Source organism: Anser cygnoides, chromosome 3, assembly GCF_040182565.1.
Source record: "Anser cygnoides isolate HZ-2024a breed goose chromosome 3, Taihu_goose_T2T_genome, whole genome shotgun sequence".
Classification (NCBI taxonomy): Eukaryota; Metazoa; Chordata; class Aves; order Anseriformes; family Anatidae; genus Anser; species Anser cygnoides.
Window position 1 is genome coordinate 88,996,492 of NC_089875.1, and position 20,855 is coordinate 89,017,346.

At 36.8% G+C, this 20,855-nt stretch overlaps 1 protein-coding gene across 10 annotated transcripts in view; it reads right to left on the reverse strand.

Moving 5' to 3' along the window:
- Nucleotides 1-20,855, reverse strand: part of MYO6 (myosin VI) — a 106,451-nt gene that overhangs the window by 26,497 nt on the left and 59,099 nt on the right. For all 10 annotated transcript variants that reach the window (XM_066994648.1, XM_066994647.1, XM_066994646.1 and 7 more), the window contains exons 12-20: nt 20,261-20,405; nt 13,154-13,311; nt 12,731-12,822; nt 12,207-12,279; nt 10,357-10,484; nt 9,223-9,318; nt 6,840-7,013; nt 3,159-3,197; nt 1,508-1,601 (exon numbers count right to left, since the gene is read on the reverse strand). In XM_066994648.1, the coding sequence (XP_066850749.1) occupies nt 1,508-1,601; nt 3,159-3,197; nt 6,840-7,013; nt 9,223-9,318; nt 10,357-10,484; nt 12,207-12,279; nt 12,731-12,822; nt 13,154-13,311; nt 20,261-20,405 (999 nt within the window). The remainder of the gene's footprint in view (nt 1-1,507; nt 1,602-3,158; nt 3,198-6,839; nt 7,014-9,222; nt 9,319-10,356; nt 10,485-12,206; nt 12,280-12,730; nt 12,823-13,153; nt 13,312-20,260; nt 20,406-20,855) is intronic.

A 20,855-nucleotide genomic window follows, 5' to 3' on the forward strand; every position in this document is an offset into this window, starting at 1 on the left:
ATCCCAACTTCAAAAAGAGAAAAAAAAAAGCACAAGTTATTAAACATACAAAAATACAGAAAAGAGGAAAAATAAATATCAAAGTAGTTTTGTGAATAAACACCCTATGAAGAACAACAATAACAACACTGTAATTCCCAAGAAAGCCTTTCATTCCTCTGTTCACTGGGGAATGAGCAAAACTGTTAATATTTGTCCTTTAAAATAAAATGTAGCTTTTGAAAGTGCCTATTTCATGAATAATGAAAATATAGCATCACAATTTGTAACATATAAAGCAACAGGAAGGACTATGCTGAAGTTGGAAGCTCAGCTCCAAATCAAATTAACAGTAGTATAAAGAAATTCTGAAAAAGTAAAACAGACAATTCACTTCTAGCATACTATCTATAAAAATCAAAGAAAACAGGCATCAATGATTAGATATCTCAGATAATACATACTTCTCTAAATGCACAAAGGGGTTTCTCACAGAAATTCCCACAACAATTTAAGGGAATTCTGTTGCTCTGGCCTGAGCTGTTGCACTATTAATATTCTGGGCAACACAAAGAGATAGGATTCAGCTCCAGATCAGGAAATCTAAGTTTCATATAATCACAGAACAGTTCGGGTTGAGAGGGGCCTTAAAGACCATCTAGTTCCACCCCGCTGTTATGGGCATGGACACCTCCCACCAGACCAGGTTGCCCAAAGCCCCATCCAGCCTGGCCTTGAACACCTCCAGGGATGGGGCAGCCACAGCTTCTCTGGGCAACACGTGCCAGTGCCTCACCACCTTTTTAGTAAACAATTTCATCCTAATATCTAATCTAAACGTACCATCTTTTAGTTTAAGCCCATTCCCCCTTGTCCTATCCCTACACTCCCTGACAAAGAGTCCCTCCCCAGCTTTCCTGTAGGCCCTCTAGGTACTGGAAGGCCGCTGTAAGGTCTCCTCAGCACCTTCTCTTCTCCAGACTGAACAACCCCAACTTTCTCAGCCTGTCTTCATAGGAGACGTGCTCCAGCCCCTTGATCATCCTTGTGACCCTCCTCTGGACTCATTCTAATATGTCCATGTCCTTTTTGTCCTGGGCGCCCCAGAGCTGAACGCGGTACTCCAGTGGCGTCTCATGAGAACAGTGTAGAGGGGAAGAATCACTTCTGCTTCTTTTGATGCAGTTTAAGTACCAAAACATGACTTCTTACACATGCACCAGGTGTCTGAACTCACTAAAAGCAAGGGAATAAACAACTGATGAAAAGTAGAATGACTCTTCTTATACAGATGAGACCATATCACTGTTCAAATTAATCACTTCTGTGTTTTATCGACTAAAATGAGAAGAAGTTACTGAGCGCCTAAGTAACTGTTCATAAGGCATAAATAAACTACCTCCTAGAAAGCAAGGGTTCAAGCAAGGAAATACCAATTCCATCTCACATATTTCAAACTTGGACCAATCTACAATGGCCAAGTAAATAAAAAAATATCAGAGGAAAAAGTATCAGAGGCATACACTACCTGAACATTGAAGCTGAGAGAGGATCTGCCCCCCTTCAAAATGGTGACTTGTCATCTTTAAGTTAGGTTTGATGCAGCGAATAAAGCTAGATCCCTGTTACCAAAAAAATGAGTTAGCAGAATCTGTACACTTTGAAACCACCTGAAATATGTTAGTCATTTAAGAATTACTGGGGGCAGGGAAAAGGGAAGAAATAAAACAATACCTTTCTAAAAAGAAACTGACATTCTTTTGCTCTCATATATCAATACCAAGGCTGGACTGAAAAAAAGGATGTAACTGACCTCAATGCTCAAGCCATTAATTGGAACCTTGACTTTGGGGTTTTCAGTGAACTGTTTTGCTTACCACTGGAACAACCTAACTAAGATTTAGCAATCTGGATTCTACTACACTCATCATCTCCACAGTCACATCACCTAAATGCCTCATTTCTCCAGAGTTCACATGCTACCAGTCTCCTAACACTGGAATCATGCCAGATGAACTTGACTACCCTTTTTTCTAGCTTTCACTTCTTACAATTTCTTTTGGCTCATGTCTTCACTCTCCCTTCCCTCACGTGGTTCCAGCCTGCTCTCATCCCCAAATGTATTACCTCTACAGTTTTGACCACTGCTTTCTCTGGTCACTTCATAGTCATCCTCTATTTAAGGATGATTTTTTTTGATTATTCAAATTTTTCTGTTAACAGGTACCCAATGATAACCTCCTACCTTATAAACTAAAATGAAATTGGGACTAACGAAACATATTTCTACTACTGGTTTGCAGTGTTTTTCACAGACAAGAGTGAGAGAGCCCACCAAGGAATCTGTCTAGTAACAACACATTCTCGGTCATGGGTTAGCTGAAGTCAGAGCAGAGCACCTCCAGCCACACTTTTTTTCCCTAGATTGACTCTTGGTTCCACTGTGCTGTGAATGATGGAGGTTATCTTTCTTTCAGACCATCCTCGTGATTTCTGTAAAACTTTAACTATGCTCCAGCACCTGTACCAATCATTTGCCTTGTTTTTCCCCTTCTTTTGACAGACCATAATCCCCTATTCAGAATTGGTTAGAACACGCTGTCAAGAGAAAACAAGAATGTGTTCCTACAAATGCATCTTCTAAAAAAGTCAGAATGTTGAATTACATGGAGAATTCTGCAAGCTATTGAATTACATCAGCTAAAACAGCAAATTCTCGTTAGGGGAAGCAGGTTCTTTGAGTATCTGTGTATCTGCAGCCTACCACAAAAGTGAAATAAGACATTTTAGTTCTAACTAGCTTATGGAATCTGAAAACAGAAATTAATAATTTATTGTCTTACTTCTAAGTAACATCTCTGAATCTTTTGAAAATTGGTCACCAATGATTACCAGTGAATAGAGGGAAATGAAACTGGCAAGAATGGAGATTGCAGCTCAGACAGTTTTAGTATTTTTTACCTAAACTGTGTAACTTCCATTCTAAAACATTTTTTTTTCCAAGTTTTGCTTTTGTTTTGTTTTGAAAAGCAAATTAATATTCATCACCTTCAGAGCAGGACATTTCAAAGGTACCATATAACTGCAAACTCTGAAGCAATTATTTATCACTAGACATGAGATAACGAATTATGATTTATTTCAGAAAATGATAACCCTGCATCTCTGTATATACTTACAGTACTGTGAAGCTTCTCAAGAAGCAAATTTAACTGAGTCTGTAAAAGAAAAGACATTTCAGTAGTCTTTAACAACGACAAGTATACACACAAAATAGTGGTACAGCATTACTGCATGCATGTTTATTGTTAGTAAATCAAACGGAATTGATAAATCAAACATTCACATATTTTAACAGACAAAATCATGTAAGAGTGCATGAATGGTCCTGAAGAAATTACTTATGTTTAACTGTACAACAACACCATGTGTGACCAGTTACTTACAACAACATAGTTATCAAAAAGAAGTGCATGCACATTTGGGAAAATAAAGGAAATATGCAATAAAGTTATAAAGGAAATGAGACTGAGCAGCAATAATCCAAAAAATACACGGAAAATTTGTGAAAGTCCAGATTTAATCTTTAACAAGCCTCTTTGTGTGTTAAATAACACCAAAAGTATATGAGGTATACTCAGCTTTTCTGGGGGGGAAGCTGTATTGGCTTGAGAGTCTAAGTCACGTCATTTCAGTAAATGAATCTTCATAATGTATTTTTAATTCTAAACTTCAAAATTTTTAATTCTACATTGATGACAACAGACTAATTTTAAACTGCATTTAACTATGGGTGTATTTAAACATACAGTGATAATACCACAAATTTGCATTTATTTGGAGAGAAAAGTACAGAATTACCAGATATGTAGGATATTGAGAAACAGCTGCTATTGGTAGGGATGTAAATTGGTAGGGACTTAAATATTCCAGGACCACATCAGAAAACCAGAATTATACTTTCGCTTTATGGATGTGTCTGTTCTACCACACAGATTACTGTTGTGCTAGCCTTTCTAGTTTACTAGCAAATGTTAGGTATATAGACTGAAGTAAGACAAAATTCTGAATGTCCTAACATACTCCTCATTTTCTGTACTGGCACCAAAATGGAAAGGATCTCACTTTTGACTGATTTTTTTAACCATATCTTTCAATTAGCTTAAGTACAGGCAAACAGATTTGTATCGGCAATATGCATCACCTACAGCCATTGGTCTTCCTTCCAGTAGACGCAACTGTATTTTTTTTTTATGTTTCATGGATATAGTTAGAAAGATGGAAGGAATTTCACAAGAGGTATGACAAACGTTGATAACCTCCTGCTCAGTTCTCCCATACACTTTGTATCTACTTTGAATATAACCTTTATCTTTTCTTAAGTAGGAAATGCTTTATTTTGGAGAGGAAAACCTAATTTCCATCAACAAAATATGTTTCTGCTAGAGGAAAAATGCCCCTTCCTTATAATCATAACTTGACAAGAAATAAGAGACTCTCTCAGGTAAATGTCACTAATGATCATACGAATAAGGCATATTGCTAAAACTACTGCTCTTTGAATTATCACAATTTAATCCATCATTACTATATTAAGGTAAAACTTTCCTAAAGATTCTTGTGTAGATCTGATGAACTAATTCATCTTCATTTCCTCAACTGGTTTATATGAATTAATTTTAATTAGTTGTAAGGAAGGGATGTGTGAAGGGCTTTGTAAAAACAACTCCCTGCATCATCTAATAATTGATATAATTAGAAGAATTCAAGACTGACTGACAATGACAGGTTGAGAATTCTTGTTCTTACAGAGATGAAATTTCTACTCAAATAACGAAGTATTTTGACAGAATCTAAATTGAAATTTTCAAGGCTATTAGTGCTTATCAATAGTACATGTTGTGTCTGGGAAAGTAACAGTAAATGAATTACTGAAATTAACACACACATTCAAAACGCCATGAAAGTTGAAAACACTGAAAGAACTATAGATTGATGGGCCAGATCCAAAAAGGACTTTTAGTCATATTCTAGGTGAACACCAGAGGTGAACACCAAAGTCCAAAATACAATCCAAAATGTTCCCACTCAATTGCTGCTTAACTTATGAAATGCCTCCCTTTTTACTTAACCCTTCTTGGACAACTGTATCTTTCACATTTCCACATTTACTGCACATGGAATGCTAAATCCAAGAGGAACTAAAAACCCAAATGGAAGAAAGTGGAAATTATCTCAAAAGATCCCAGTTGCTTTCATTTTGAAAATGCAATTATAAAAAACAATGGATCTCAGCTTCACCTACAAATATTCAAGGTTGCAGGGCTTGCCCAGGAGGTCACATATCTGCATGTAATTCCGTTTTTCATTCTGTCCTCTGTTCATACATTTTATATTAAACCAATTGCTACAGCTTAATTCTACAACTGCTATATAAGAAGAAGGAGGAGGAAATAATGATCAGAGCAAAACTCAAGACAGCAGAATGGCCAATTCCCAGCTAAATTCCAGAAACACTACTTTACAAGTCAGACCGTCTCTCCTATGCTTCCTGCCCAAACAAAATTTATTTTTGGCTACATAACAGCGCATCTCCAAAAGGGTATGAGGAATTCCCTCTGCCAGACTGACCAATAACTTGGTGCCAAGGGTCATATGCTTAGAGTTAAAACACTGAACACAGTATAGACCAGAATCAGAATACAGTTGCTATACAAAAAGCAAGTGCTGGTACTATATCCTTCCTTTTCTTCCAGCCTTTGCATTTTTACAGAACACTAAGCCACAGAATACACTTATGCAAGAAGGAATTTATCTTGCAGTCCTGATTCAGCACATAACGTTAACATGGAGTAGAAATGCAAAAACTCTTTTGCTATTGGCTAGACCCCACTCAACTTGGAGATCGTGGGATTGTCTAAGGTACTTGCTTTCACCAGGGACTGCATGAAGGGTCTACACATGTGAATTGGGGTTTTAGGTGCCTTAGGCGAGATAACATACCAAAAATGTCACGGCACTTAATTTGAAGGCATGTAAATCCTTCATTGGATCTGGCCCAGATGTGTTGAGAAGAGCTCTTACTGAAATCGCAGCAGCTCTATCAACAGTAAATCCATGAGATTGAAAAAGTTACCTGCAGCCCATGGTTGTGCCTGCTTTTCCTCTCTTAATTCCCCTATAGTTCTTTTTCTAGCCATCCTGAGCTGGAATAGTCCAGCTAAAATAAAACTGCTGAATGAGAAAAGGATGCAGAAAACATTTGGAGAAGACAAGGTTTGAAGGTCAGCTTTACAACAAGCAGAAGAAAGGAGAAAATGAGGAGAAGCATCAGATTCAGGTATTGAGAAAGGAAACATTCAGCACAATGAACATATTTCTGTGAAAGCCATGACTATTGATATTTTTAAGAGGAAAAACAGTGGTTAGGTTAAGTGTTGAATTTTGAGAATGGTAAACTGCAACTAATTGATATATCTTATACAGCACAAAATTAAGATAGGATGGAAGAACACCTTTTGACACATTTAGAACTCCTGAAAGTACACAGAATTCAAATTTAGATCAAGAGATTAAACCTTTTAAAGACTTACATGTGGCTTTGCAAAATCCTGATTTACTGATTACTGCATAATCTCAATAAGAACTATTATCAAACATATTTTGACAGAAATGTATAGCACAAGTTGAATATATTGGTTTCTTACAATTTAGTAGAAAAAAACATCTAATTAACAACATTTTTGCTGCATGAATGTCAAGTAACCACTAGTTCTCCCATCCTTAAGTTCTACTTATTTCAAGTAAATTAGAAATGGCATATATTCCAGGAAAACAGATTATTTGCTATGTTATGTTACCTTGAATTTGTTTCCCACACTGATGAAACTAAGTTTTCCAGCTTTTTGTTTGGGATCCTTGTTGTTGTTAGTGTTAGATTCAAACAGCTGTCGAACAAACTTGTCCTTGGATTCACATATAAGAGATTCAAGGGACATGTGCAAAGCATCATTATTTTTTTCCACAAATTGTGTCTGAAAAGAAAAGCCAGGAAATAATAGCACACTTGTTTCACTGATCCAATTACTTAAGTAAAAATTGAAGTAAAAATTAAGTTAAAATTAAAGAAAAGCGGAATTCTACACTTTATTCAAGGATCAGCAACAATATGTAGGATAAATATTTTCATGTTACTTCAAACTTTTCATCTGGACACACAAAACATTAACGACAGAGAGGAAAGATATTGTTAAATTTGAAGGATATTGTACGAATTATGAAACCCTAGGTAAGGTTTAGTGCCTGTTACGACACCTGTTGTGCTTTTGTTAATGATTACACTCGTTTCCATTTCCAGTACTCAGCATATCATAGAATGGCTCAGGTTGGAAGGGTCCTTAAAGATCATCTAGTTCCAAACCCCCTGCCATAGGCAGGGATGCCACCCACAAGATCAGGTTGGCCAACGCCCCATCCAGCCTGGCCTTGAACACCTCCAGGGTGGGGCATCAATTTGATAGTTCTGAGAACCTTAAATAATATTAGAAGCAGTGAAAAGTTAAGATCTGTTGTGAAATAGGAATTAGCATGCACACTTTAACTGGTGGATCTAAAGTTGGGAAAATGAAATTAAAAACAGTTATCTTAGTAGTACTGCAACCATGGAAGAACAGTTGATTTAACCAAAGATATCGTCCCTTCCGACAAGCCGTACATCTCTGTTTTATTTAAATTGCCTCACTTTTAAATGTTAAGAGCTGCTTATTAAACTGAAATTCAAAGATTAAGACACTTGTATCCAATTTCACCCTAACAAAATTCCCTATCAAGAATTTGTGATGCAACTTCAATAGTTACTTTGACATTTATGAACAGAAGAAGGCAAAATTATTTTGAATGAGAGAATATGAATTTGCCAAGACATCATATAAAAGGATTTAAAGGTGATGGGAGTCAGAGGACAAACACAGGCCTTCCAAATTCCCTTGGACTATGAGAACACAACAGGAACATAAATGTAGACAGTTGAATGCCCTCACCAGAAATTAGCTTGTGAAAGCTGCCACAAGACCAGTGAGAAAGAGAAAGAAACTATGAACAGCATACAAGGCAGCTGTAGTCCGACTAAGGCCCAAACTAAGTAAAACCCTCTGAAGAAGGGGATAAATGAAGTCAAGCATGTTAGCATGGCTTCTGGACCAAAGCTGCCTCATACCTGATTAGCTCAGAGAGCATAGCTTACGTGCAAATATCTGGCTCTGTTCCTGAAGAAACCGTAAGGTATTATTAACATATGATGATGAGGTAGACAGTAAACATAGACCATGTGAACATAAATAAATGCATTCCAGCGTTGTGTGTTATTTTGATATTGAGTCTGTGTGTGACCTTGGTTTATGTAGCACACAGACTTCAGCTTTCTTGTTTTTAAAATGATCTACGGAATGCACCTATTTCAAAACACTATAGCAATCATTATTCTTGGAGTATTTTGAAGTAAGAACACGCCCTGAAAGTCTGCATTTTCAAATGACAAAGAACATCTTTGGAATTAGCTTCCCTTTTACACACTGGAGTATCAGACGAGAACAATGAAGTGTTATGGATCTTTCATTTATCCTATACCCTTACTTTTTTCTTTTTTCTTTTTTTTTTTCTTCAAGAATTGTGTTTGTTGGCTTAGGATGTTTCAATGTTTTTGTATGATTAATAGTCATAAAACAAGGACAAGTATTCAGCATGTATTTGAGGGTGACAATTTCAGCTATTTCATATTCTTACATTTCTACCAACAGTAGAAATGGAAAAGTATAAAATGTGAGTTTTAACAAATAATAAACTTACATTGCATAGAACAAGCATGCTTCTGAAAAGTTCTGCTTAAGTCTAGCAACACTTCTGTGTTATGTGGTATATTCTCCTGCTGGAGATGCAGACCTCTGTTGACATAAGATTTGTAGCAGACTGTGGCTCAATATCTGTAATGTTGACACTGTTACCTACAGATTTGACACTTACACAAAATATGTCAACAGAAGTCTGTCATCTGAGAAGTTAAAAGAAATTAAAACATCAATTCTGTCACACATTCACAAAACTAATTTCAAAATTAAAACATATCAACTTTGCCATTTCTCTTCTAATTAACAAATTTTGTTGTTGTTATTCTTACCAATATACACTGAAAAGCGTATTATAAAGCGTAACAGAAACAGCTGACTTTATTCACTTAAGTAACATTACCGTCTCGTAGCATACTGCTCCCGCAAAATGCCGGATAATAAAGCCTTCATCATCTCTGATATTTCTGTGAACAGCCAATTTAGACTTTCTAGGGATCTGGAATTAAAAACTTGAATTACAAAGAAGAATTACATGGGAGAATGAGAAAAATGTATTCCTAGGATATCATCATGATTTTGCCAGGATGTTGAAGGTGATATTGCCTGCAATACAGTGGTGAAGACCACTACTATTTCAATTCAAACCAAGATATTTCAAAAACCTGTTTTCATTCTCATTCACACCCTTCAAAATAAAATTGTCCAGGATTGCTAAGTCTACTTAGTTGACTTTCTTTTTGCCTTTTGTCAACAATTTCTATTCCATTTATTGCACAGCTGATGACAAGCCGACAAATAGCCTTGTCATATAAATAGGATTAGATAGAAGCTTAAAACATTTTTAAAAGGCAACCACCTTGTTGATCATATACATACTGACAAGAATGTTTCATTGCACAGGAACCTAATTAAGCAAGCTTAAGAGGAAACTTTAAGAAAGGTAAGCAGCTGGCAATTTTGTTTGGCTCCTTTTGATTGCATTTTTTCAGCAGGGATTTTGTTTGATTGTTTGTTTTGTATTTCAACAGAAGTCATGTATAAAAGTTGCAATGGTTCGCATTAACCTTCCACGGAGTGCTGTACGTTAAAGAATTAACGACAAATAAATTCACCTGGTGAGTTACTTACTTTCATTGCTGAAGTGTTAGCTAGACACTTCATGCAAGTGAAATCTTCTCCAAAGCAAGCAGTTTTGGAAATTAACAACAAAATAGCTCATCTGATATGAAATAGACTAAATTAAAATGTGTTGGTATTTTTCCTTTTCATGCTTTACACACTAACAGTCTTCAAACAGAAGTGAAGAATATGGCTATACTTTCAACAGGATATTAGAATTGCTAGAAGACTTAACAAGCCTTTAGTGAACTTTTCAAAACAAACCTAATAACTGAACTTGTTGAACAAAAGCATACAGATCATACAAACTGCTGTGGTATGAGATTTCTTAGAAAAGGTTTTCATTAAATTCAGTGTTACTATCAACAGTTCCAAGAACTGTTTTATTAAAAGAAGACAGCCAACACAAACTTACAGAGAGTCTGAAATGGTCCTTGTGTTTTTGGTGCACAACTGAAGTAAAATGCTGGTCACTTGGCTGAGGAAGACGATTTTCTTCATCCAAAATATCCAGCACACCTATTAATTTTGCTTCAATCAAATCTATTAAAAATAACAAAACACAAAAATTAAATACATAATCACATACCAGAATTGAACATTAAAAGTGCAAAGTGCTACTGATCTAGTTTTGCATAACTATCTTGGGAAAGCTGTTAACACAGAAAGGCACTGTAAATTAATTCTATAAATTTTAATTGTTGATTTAATCAAGATTCTATACATATTATCAAATTCTAACTTTAACACAAGGAACATAGGGCAAAGAGATATGGCAGGGATTGTTTTATTTTTACAGTGGGTCTCAAGCTCAATTTAGTCCTCTAAGTCCCATAAGTACCTGAATGCACCTGTAGTATGAGCTTTATGAGATAATTGCTTGTATCAGGTAACTGCTATCACTGGCCTGGCCCAACACCTTAAGCAAAATCGTATTTCTACACAAACCAACATTATTTTTTTCACTCACTTCTGAAGGCAGTAGAAAATCTTTTTCTCCTGACTACTCAAGAACAGAAAAAAGGCTTAGTTTAATCAGGCCATGATTTTACTAACTTACCTAAGAATACCTTATACAATGAAGAAACGTGTAAAATCTGTGGTGGGGTGTCACAGGGAACAGTAAAAGGGGTCATGGCTTAGGGACTACTACTTGTATGTTTATGTAAGCTGCTCAAGCCATTTCCATGGGTGGTAAAAGACAACTTGTCTACAGTCTTTACAACCTGACCCATTTTCCCACTATACAGAGAGAGACCTCTTTAAATAGGCATCAGGGAACCCTTTTTGATTCTGAGATTATGCTTCAAAACAAACAGGAATGGAATGGCAGGGGGAACAACACTTTTTACAGAAACATGATGGTCTCTACATGATAATAACGTTTTTGGGAACAGGCTCACACACATGCTTTAGTAAACCACTAGAAGAGGTATGGTTTGCATTCATAGAAATCACATTTTCTGTTGCTATGTTTTTATTCCCTCCTTCAGATACATTTCTATTGCTTTTTCACAAGATGGCTAAGACGCCTGATTGACAAGAGCTATCATCTTCAGTTAAGTCAGAGTTACCAACTGCACAGTCCTATCCAACATGGTGAAAACTTCTTCAGCAGAGCTACAGAAACTCAGAGCAGCAGACATTTTGCAACAGATGTTGAATTCTGCCACTATGAATCCTCAATCCAGCCAGAACTAAGTGACTAGTTACCATAAATAAATTGCTGTAAATGCAAAAGCAAGGTCAAATTCTGCTCATAATACACCAATTTGGAGAACACAAGTTGAACGTAAAGAAAACAAGTAAGCCCCTGGTCTATCAGTCTGTGCAAACCAGCACAGCAACAGGAATCTCTACAGCCTATTGCCTATAATTCATTTTGCTTCTTTGCCAATTGGCTCACAAAAAACAAAAAGGGTGGGTGGGTGGGTGTTTAAAATAATGGAAATTTTTCCCTCAGACACCCCCACACCCTTCTTTTTATTTATCTTGTTATATTTAGGCATTCTGATTAGTTTTCTATTAAAATGCCAAGAAATTCAGATGTACCACCTGCAGTTATAACACACTGCAGGACAAAATGGATCCATTACCAACTGGAAATGGAATTTAGAAAAAAAAAAGAAAGAAATCACAAGGTTTCAACAGTCATTAAAAACATGAAATTAGCACTACTTATATTTTGCCTCTAACTGCTTAAAGTAGTTTAAGCTTTTTTCTCCAAGATGCTAGTGAATAGCTTGACATTTCAAAAGTACATACCTATACAGTCCTGATTATCTACATAGCGCACTTCATTAACCCCCAGGCCTTCTTTTTGGTAAAGTTCTTGTTCCTTTACAAAGAAAAATAAGGAATAATAGTAAAAGAAAAAATATGACTCACCACATATTTTTTACCCACTGAAACTGGGCATGAACGAACACACATTTTAGAATTCCCTTGCACAGCTTACCATATTCCAACCTCACCTCCTTAATGATATGTCAATGCTTTTAGATACTCCCATTATCTACAAGATATTGCCCAATATTTGGATGCCCCATTTTAATGAATGGTATTTAGAGTAAGAATTCTTCATTGATTTTTTTTTTAAGGGAAGAAGCAAGGAAGATGCTTCTTTTTGAAAAGTCACGTTCTTTTCTAGCACAATCACGTCACACAGCAAGAAGACTACTTGTGGTTGACTCATTTTTTTAATATGAGCATAATGAGAAATCTTATGGAAAATGATATTACTTTTAGTATCTTTTTACTGAAAAAAAAAATCAAATAATACAACATACCTCTTTCAAAATTCTTTCATTAAAAAATTGCTGCAGTTTTTCATTACAGTAGTTAATACAGAACTGTTCAAAACTGTTGTGTTCAAAGTATTCTGAAAAATAGTAAACTTCTGTGATAAACCAGCATTCCAACAATTTACATCACAATAAATAAGAGAAGTTTCATAGTGCTAACATTTAAAAATGTTTTTTGATATATACTTGTTTCTTTCAATGAAATAAAAGCTGTTACAGATTTTCAAGTTGCATGTAAGAAAGAGAGAAAAATGCTGTGGCGGATCATATTTCTATGACAAATAACAGACAGTTATATCTGGCAGCAAACCAAAGCAAGGTCCCATACAATGAAACCATACATGTGTATTATTACAGTGGTAATAACAGATTACTAGAAAAAACATTTTACTTGTTAAGAATACTTACCAAAACCAGCTATATCTAGAACTCCAATGAAGAAAGAAGAAGTCTCAAATGGAAAACACTGGTTTACCCTGTTTACCACATGGTCAAAGAGATGACTATACACCGTTTTAGCCAAGGCATCACGAGCATTGTTTGCTTGTTCCACTTTCAAGGGTACCCTATTAAAAGAAATAAATAAATGAGAGATCTTACGTTTCAGAATTTCTCACTTGAAAATACTGAGATTAGGCCCTAAACTTAAAAAGAACCTTTCCTGTCTTTGTAAGTCAGGACACAAAAAGGCTGGGCTTTAAACCTAGGTGCCAAGAAACAATCTTGCCAAGTTAGACTAAGTATGATCTTCCCAAGTTAGACTAAATATGTTATCTGTAAAAAGAAAGACTAATGTTTCACTATCCTCATCAGCAATAAGATGCAGATGACTTCTTTCTCAATCATTAAATAGTTAGAGGCTATATTGAAAATAGCCAGAGAAAGACATTTGAAACATTCTTATCAACAAAAATATTTCAACTATTTATTATGAGCTGCTTATTACAATAAAAGTTATAGTTCAATTTTGCTCTGACATCTTTGACCCTATGTTTTCATAAAGGCTATAACTGAAACTATAGGACTGTAAATTAATCAGTAACAAAACAAAACAAAAAAATGCACAGATAGGGCATGTGATCTCGTGGTGAAACTCTGACACAATCCCAAACAGGAGGATTTTTTTCAAAACACTGGAAAAACAGTGAGAGTTTATCTCTTTCCATCCCTTTTTATAAAGTTTTATTCTACATTTTGACAATTTATTGTAAGTTTACGTTTACACTGAAATTTAGCAGTTATCATTGTCTACAGTTTTATGGGTTTTTGTGTTTTGTTTTGTTTTTTTTTTTAAAGTCACAAGTTTAAAGACTATTAAATGCATGACAAAGAACTGTGGGAATATCAGAAATATAGCTCTAGCTATACATATATGTATTTACCTATTCCATGAAGTCAGTATGACAGTGACTTGCCTAAAATGCATACACTTAAAAGCACATTTACCTATCTTACTTCCTGAATAAATACATTCTACAAGACTTGCTTTTAAATAGGTTTCAGAATAACAGACAGGCGTACCAAAAATAAAAACTGTTTTACTCTATGCAGCTCAGGAAGTACTTGTAGAAGTCTTCAGAATAAGACAGTTCATAGAAGGAAAAAGCTTTATGGAAATTTTTATGAAATAAATGAGAGAAATATGAAAAATGAACTTTTGGCTTTATGGTATGATTGCAAATTGCACTTAGATCCTAATCATGTTACCAAATAATTCAAAGGTAAGATCCCCAACAACGTGAACAGAATCAAACCAGAACAGAATCAGACTGACAAAGATCAAAAACATTCCAAAGGATTTTTACGTGTCAATATAAAATATAAATACAAAGAGGAAAAAAAAAAGTTTGAAGTACTGACAGCTGCTTGACCTAACAGTATCAAAATTTCATGCATGGAAAGAAGGCCTAAAATTTCAAAACAGCTATGGGTACACAAAGGCTTTGCACAATGCTGTATCAATGTTAAACTAAACCGAAAGAAGAGATTTTTAGGGAGAGAGCCTTTGATAACTGATATAATTTGCAGGAAGGAGCAGAAGAAGGAATGTCAGGATTTTTATCACAGCAGTCCTCTTTGTCTTGAAGACTATGGGATGATGGCTTCAGCTGTATGCCAAGAGCACTTCTACTTTTTCTAAATTATCAGTTGGCTTCATAAACAAAGCAGTTCTCCACAGGTACCTCCCTATTTCACTTCTCCCCATAACTAGCCTCGTACCCTTGGAGGACTACAGCTACAACAACAATCAGTATTAAATCGAAGGTCAGCCTGCTTAGCTAAGGTGGTGGATAACCAGCTATGGAACTTTTCAAATATGCAAAAATCTACATTTAAGAAATAACTCATCTGAACTGTTCAGCAAGCCCCATGTACGAGGTGTACGAGGTTCAAGGTGCCACGGCCGCAGAACTGCTCTGTCGCCCCCTCCAGGCAGCTTTCTTCACGCAGGAGTACAAAGAACTGGCAAATCAGAAAAGGAAAACTAACACTACGCAGCTTACCCATGTTGCATCATTTCCTCGACTTCCCAGGATGCCCAAGCACTAAGCTACCTCATGATTACTATTTCTGTATTTTTCAAAGATGATACGCCAGATGCAGAAATGTGAGACTGATGGAGATCACTTTCTATTGTGACTGATAAGTCAGGGAACCAGAGACTCTGTTCACTAAGGACACCTGCAGCTAGATTACATTAGATAGTAATTAGCTTTAACACACAATCTTGTCTTCCACTAAGGATCTCCTGACTTATCTTAGGGTAACAAGTACTGACAGAAATCTTATCTTATAAATAGCAGGAAGATACGTTTACATTCCATTCTGATACGTTTAAGAGATCAGAATGCTAATGCCCACGTGTCAGCCACAGGCCTATTGCATAATAGAATACACTAAAATCATTTATGCTTTCATTTCTTTAAAGTACATTAAACAACATGACAAATGGAACAATACTCCTAGAGCATGTACTTACTAAAATGACCCTATTCTTTAAAACTATCAAATTCTACCATCACTAAGAAGAATTCCAGGGACCGCACAAAGCCCTATTTTAAATTATCACAGGATGCAGCAGAAACTTGTGGGAAGAAAATGTAACCCAGCAATGCTTTTTGCACAGCTGAAAAAGCACAGAACCACAAAACAATGCTGCAGTTTCACTGACTCAGTAGATACAGAAGAGCGCTGCTACAGAACTGCCTCTCAGAATGAGTGGCTTCCTTCTCATGGGCTTTCCTTCCTGTGATCTTCCTTTCCCCTGCTCTGCTCACCGGGTCTCTCTTCTCCTGTTTCTTGTCTGAGGGAAAAAAAAAAAAAAAATTCCTTCCTCCATTTCACCTTCTCCCCCTCTCTTCTATCCATCAGCTGTTCGTAAAGAAGAGGGAAGAATTTCAATTTTCTAGCCATTGGTAAGGCGGTAACAAAGAAAGCCTTGCTTGGTCTTCATACTAATTTCTTCAGTACAGTTCCCAGGGATTCACAGAGTCTGAGGCCTACGGGAAAGCTCTCTCATGGGCTGGGAAAATTCCACACAATCCTCAAACATTTTCCAATATTTAACATCATTCAGTTTACTTACCCAGACTACATAAATTACAATTAAATATCTGTAATTTGCCCATAGTTGTCAACAGTTAGGGGAGAGAGAGCAGGTGAAATGATATCCAAAGGCCACTTTCCTTCAGTCTGATTACTGCTTCACAGCTAAAATGGCCTGGATGAAATAACCCTACCTAATGAAAGGTTTACTTAACTAAAAAAATACTTCAGTACTATCACTAAAAATGCATTTTGGTAGAAAACGTGCTACTTCAAAAGTAGGAAGACGACTTGAGATGATGTCGGTTCAATGTTTCACAATGTAAAATGATCCACTTCATGATGATGGAGATCTGTCGGAAAGCCTCCGTGTTTCGAAAGCGTGAAGCTAGCACAGTGCATTTACAGTTTAAGAGGTGTACTGGACTTTGAATACAAACACATTATTTCTCTCTGTAAACACACTTTACATCATGGCAAAGACATCAGCCAACAAGGTGATTATTATGTTTTTTGAGGGAGACTAAAAAGGACACAGAAATGTAGCGCAGCTGTCAAGTCTCCCTGGCAGGCCACTGCACATTAGTATTTAATAAAATCCCCGGAGATAGCATTTAGCATCACTCTCCTACTGTTCCTTGTTGGCTCCACTGTCCCCAGCTGAACAAAGCCTTTGTTATACTCTGAGCACAGCGATTTCAGCTGAGCTATTTATTCATTGTGACCTACTAGAACTCACATGATCTGCTTCCACACAAAAAGTCCCTAAGAAAGAAAGAAAGAAAGGAGTAGCTCTTTGGGGTGATGGAACAAAACAAAACAATGTACTTGTCAAAACTCTAATATTAATAGCAATCAGATTGTTTCTAAACCACCCTGCCATAGCAAAACCTGGTGGCTATTTAATAACTAACTAACAGTCCAACCCACTTTCCTTGTGCATGCAGTAAGCCACATGGGAAGAAGACACGATTGTGCATTTATTAGCGTATGTTTGCTTTTAGCTGCACAAGTACAGAAAAGGCTAGAGAAAGAAGCTTAATGCATTTATCCTTTGAGATGGTGTAGGGAGTCCTCTGAATCCTTTACTGCCACCCACAAAATAAAACACTGGGGAAAAGTAAGATCTGCTGACACAAAAACACAGCTACTTGTGTTTGCAGACTATCAAGATAAATACGCTGAAGAGAAAATCTTTACAGTCATATTCCAAGGTGAACTTGAAGCTGTAGCAAAAATTATATATATGAATATGTAACAGAGCAGGTCAGAACCATGTGTAATCATCTCAGATGCAACCAGATAATAAAAAGCCAAGAATCAGTTTGAGATGACTTGTTGAGAAACCTTGCTTGACAGGGTCACTTGAGAAGTGGTGAAAGGGAAGCACCATCCATGTGCCTTTGTTTTAGGACTTGATACGTCTCACCAAACATTCTCAAAAGAAAACTATACAGACACAGTTTATCTCCATGTTACGCATACAAAAGCCAAAACCAATCTATTCTCAGAGACTGAGTCAATAGTTCACAGAGAGCACTTCCAGCTGGGTGCCAGCTGAATCTGACATGGACGTGTTTTGTTCAAAACCCTTCTGCTTCTAGTTAACACTTTCACTAATCCGGACGGAGAAATCATGAGTATGTTCATAAAAACAGTCTGACAATACTGAACTAAGAACAAAAGCAGGAAATCTCAGAAACACGATTAACATAAACTATTTTTACAAACTGAAGACATGATCTAAAAATCCACAAGGCAGATTTTGGTTAAAAAAAAAAAAAAGTGCGGTAATATACTTAGGAGAAATCAAAAATGTAAATGCATCAGCAGTTACAGTGGATCACAAGCTGAATTAAGTAAAAAAAAAAAAGTTACAAACTTTCAAAACCTGTAAATCTCATTCCACCATGTGTTAATAATGTGAGTTCCATCTGTCCTGTAGGATATATAGTTGTCTGCTCTAACTTCATCCATTATACTGACAAAGTTTCTGCCGGATTAACATATCAAAGACCTTGCTGTTTTGCTTATCATTTGCAACTGCAACTTTTTCAGTGGTAATCACTATTAAGTTTTAACTCTTGCACGTCTCTTCTTTCCAAGTATAGAAAAAGGCAAACCACCAAAAAAAATCTATTTTTTTCCTCTATCTAGAAATAAACCTCATGATCAGCTATTCAGTAATGTATTTACCAGAACAGCCTGTACCCATGCTAAACTTAAGACTCTTCCTGAATATGAATTACTTCAGAAGAGCTGCTGTGTTCCCCTAGAAGACATGACATCCAAACAGTGAAGGTTGTCACCAATGGTTTACTGTGCCCAAACGCAGCCAGGAAGATCAGTTGCACCCTGGAGATCAGGCAGTGGGCACTGAACAGTATTCCCACCACCCCTGTTTTCTTATAATTTATGATGAAGATTACTTCTCTTGCACAGCTCTTGACCACTGGAAACCTTCATTACTCCAAATCTATTCTACCCTTTGAGGACTGAAACAGCCAACGCTCTCAAGTGCTCAAAGACCAATTTTCCCCCTCATAAATTTGACATAACCTAGGTGTATTAACTCACACTCGTCACTTTTACTGGACCCACTGACGGTATATACCAAGGTTACATCAGTCAGCTGTAACTGATGTAACCAGTTTACAAGTCCACAAGCTTATGAACTGTTAACAACAATTTCTGTTTTATAGCATGAAGTATCTGTTTAAATAACAGGAGGAAATTTCAAGAGATAAAATATGCAAGGAACTTACATAAGCCACATTAATACAGTTAATTAATGATGGCTTTCATATATTAAACTTTCCGGTAAAACATGCACTAAGCTACATTTCTGATTCAGTAAACCCAAAACAATCTGATTGTTTCCCTACAATCAATATGAAGCTCCTGTGCATTCTTCCAGTGAGTGGATGGTAATTAGTTTCCTAATTAAAAAATCAATGCATTCAGCTAAACACAGAGCTTTTAATTTGTTCAAAACTGTTTAGCCCAAATTTAGTTTGATAAGTTTTCCTCAACTGCAGAAAAAAATACAACATATATCAAGTAGACAGTGTTAGAAAACCAAACTTTAAAACATACAATTCAGTTGTGTGCAGTTTAGCTAGCATCCAGCATCCCTATCAAGATGGATTAGACTAACAGAAAATCTGTGGTGCAAGCAGAGTTTTTTCATAAGCAAATGGAAACTGTAGTGAAATTGACAGTTTTCATGAAGATCAGTTTCAGAAAAGTCGTAATCGTCATGGTATTGAAACGTTACCATCACTACCCATGTCTAAACACATTCTTTGTGGTTCTTTGTTCTCCATGTGTAGATAGAAAAAAATCACCTAGGAAGTTACATTGATAATAGCTTCTTGTCGAAATGTAAGTGAATTTAAAAAAGGGACAATTACTCTTTTTTTTTTTTTTAAGGCTGCTATTTACTTCAATAGTGGTTCATTCTGTCTAGCTATAAAAAAAAAAACAAACAAGTCTTATCTTGTTTCATTATTTTATATGTTTCTGTGAAATTACATTAACTTCACAGTTAAGGTTAAACACTTGTTCACCGACAGCAAGCAGCAGCACATTTCTGGATTGCTGTTCTTTTTTTTTTTTGAGCTGGAACTCAATTTCAACAGACTTCGATGTGACACACAGGGAAAGCAATCGCTCTGACACTTAAGAAGGGTGGACACAGGTAGGTGCATGATGGGGGCTCTCTCCTACCCCCAATTAGAGCATCTCAGACCTAAATACCACAGGAGCACATCACACTCATGGGACCGCTGTGAAGCCCCCATTACAAGAGATGCGCCCAAGTATCTTCAGAAATGCTTTTGTAAAACACCCCTCAAAACGGTGTATTTGTTAAATCTGGTAATGTAGATCGCTTTCTGTGTAGATTAGGTATTTAACAGGCTGACTGCCTGTTACTCCGGCGCTGAGGCGCGGCGGGGGCTCACTCACTTGATGACCGTGCCTTTGGCGCCCCCCGCCGTGGTGAGCATGACGCGCGTGGTCAGGCTGCCGCGCAGGTCGTCCTCGTCCAGCCCCAGCAGCGCCGCGCAGCACTCCAGCGCCGTCTGGCTCCGCGCCTTCAGCGTGCAGCCCCCTGCCGAGCAACCGCCACAGCCGTTACCGCGCCGCCCAACCGCCGTAACCGCCGCCCAACCGCCGTAACCGCCGCCCTTCAGCCCCCTCAGCCCCTGCCCCGCCGCCCCCCTCAGCGTGTCGCACGCGTTTTTAAAGCGTTTTCAGTGTTTGGTCAGAAGCGTGAGGTGACTGAAGGATGTTACCCGATTTTCTGTTTTTTTGACGATGTTGAAATACACGGCACCACAAGCAAGGTTTTGCCACTCTGCGGTGTATTCCTAATCACTTTTAAATCCTTTCCTTTTTTTTTTTTTATATAGATCTTGAAATTCTGACTCCATATCACTCAAAAGTTCCCACATTTCCACAAAGAATGCCAACTAACCTATAATTGATAGGTTTTGCCTTTAAATGGTCCCATTTCATAGGCATACCAAAACAATCTGCTTTAAGGCGTACTTCCTAATGT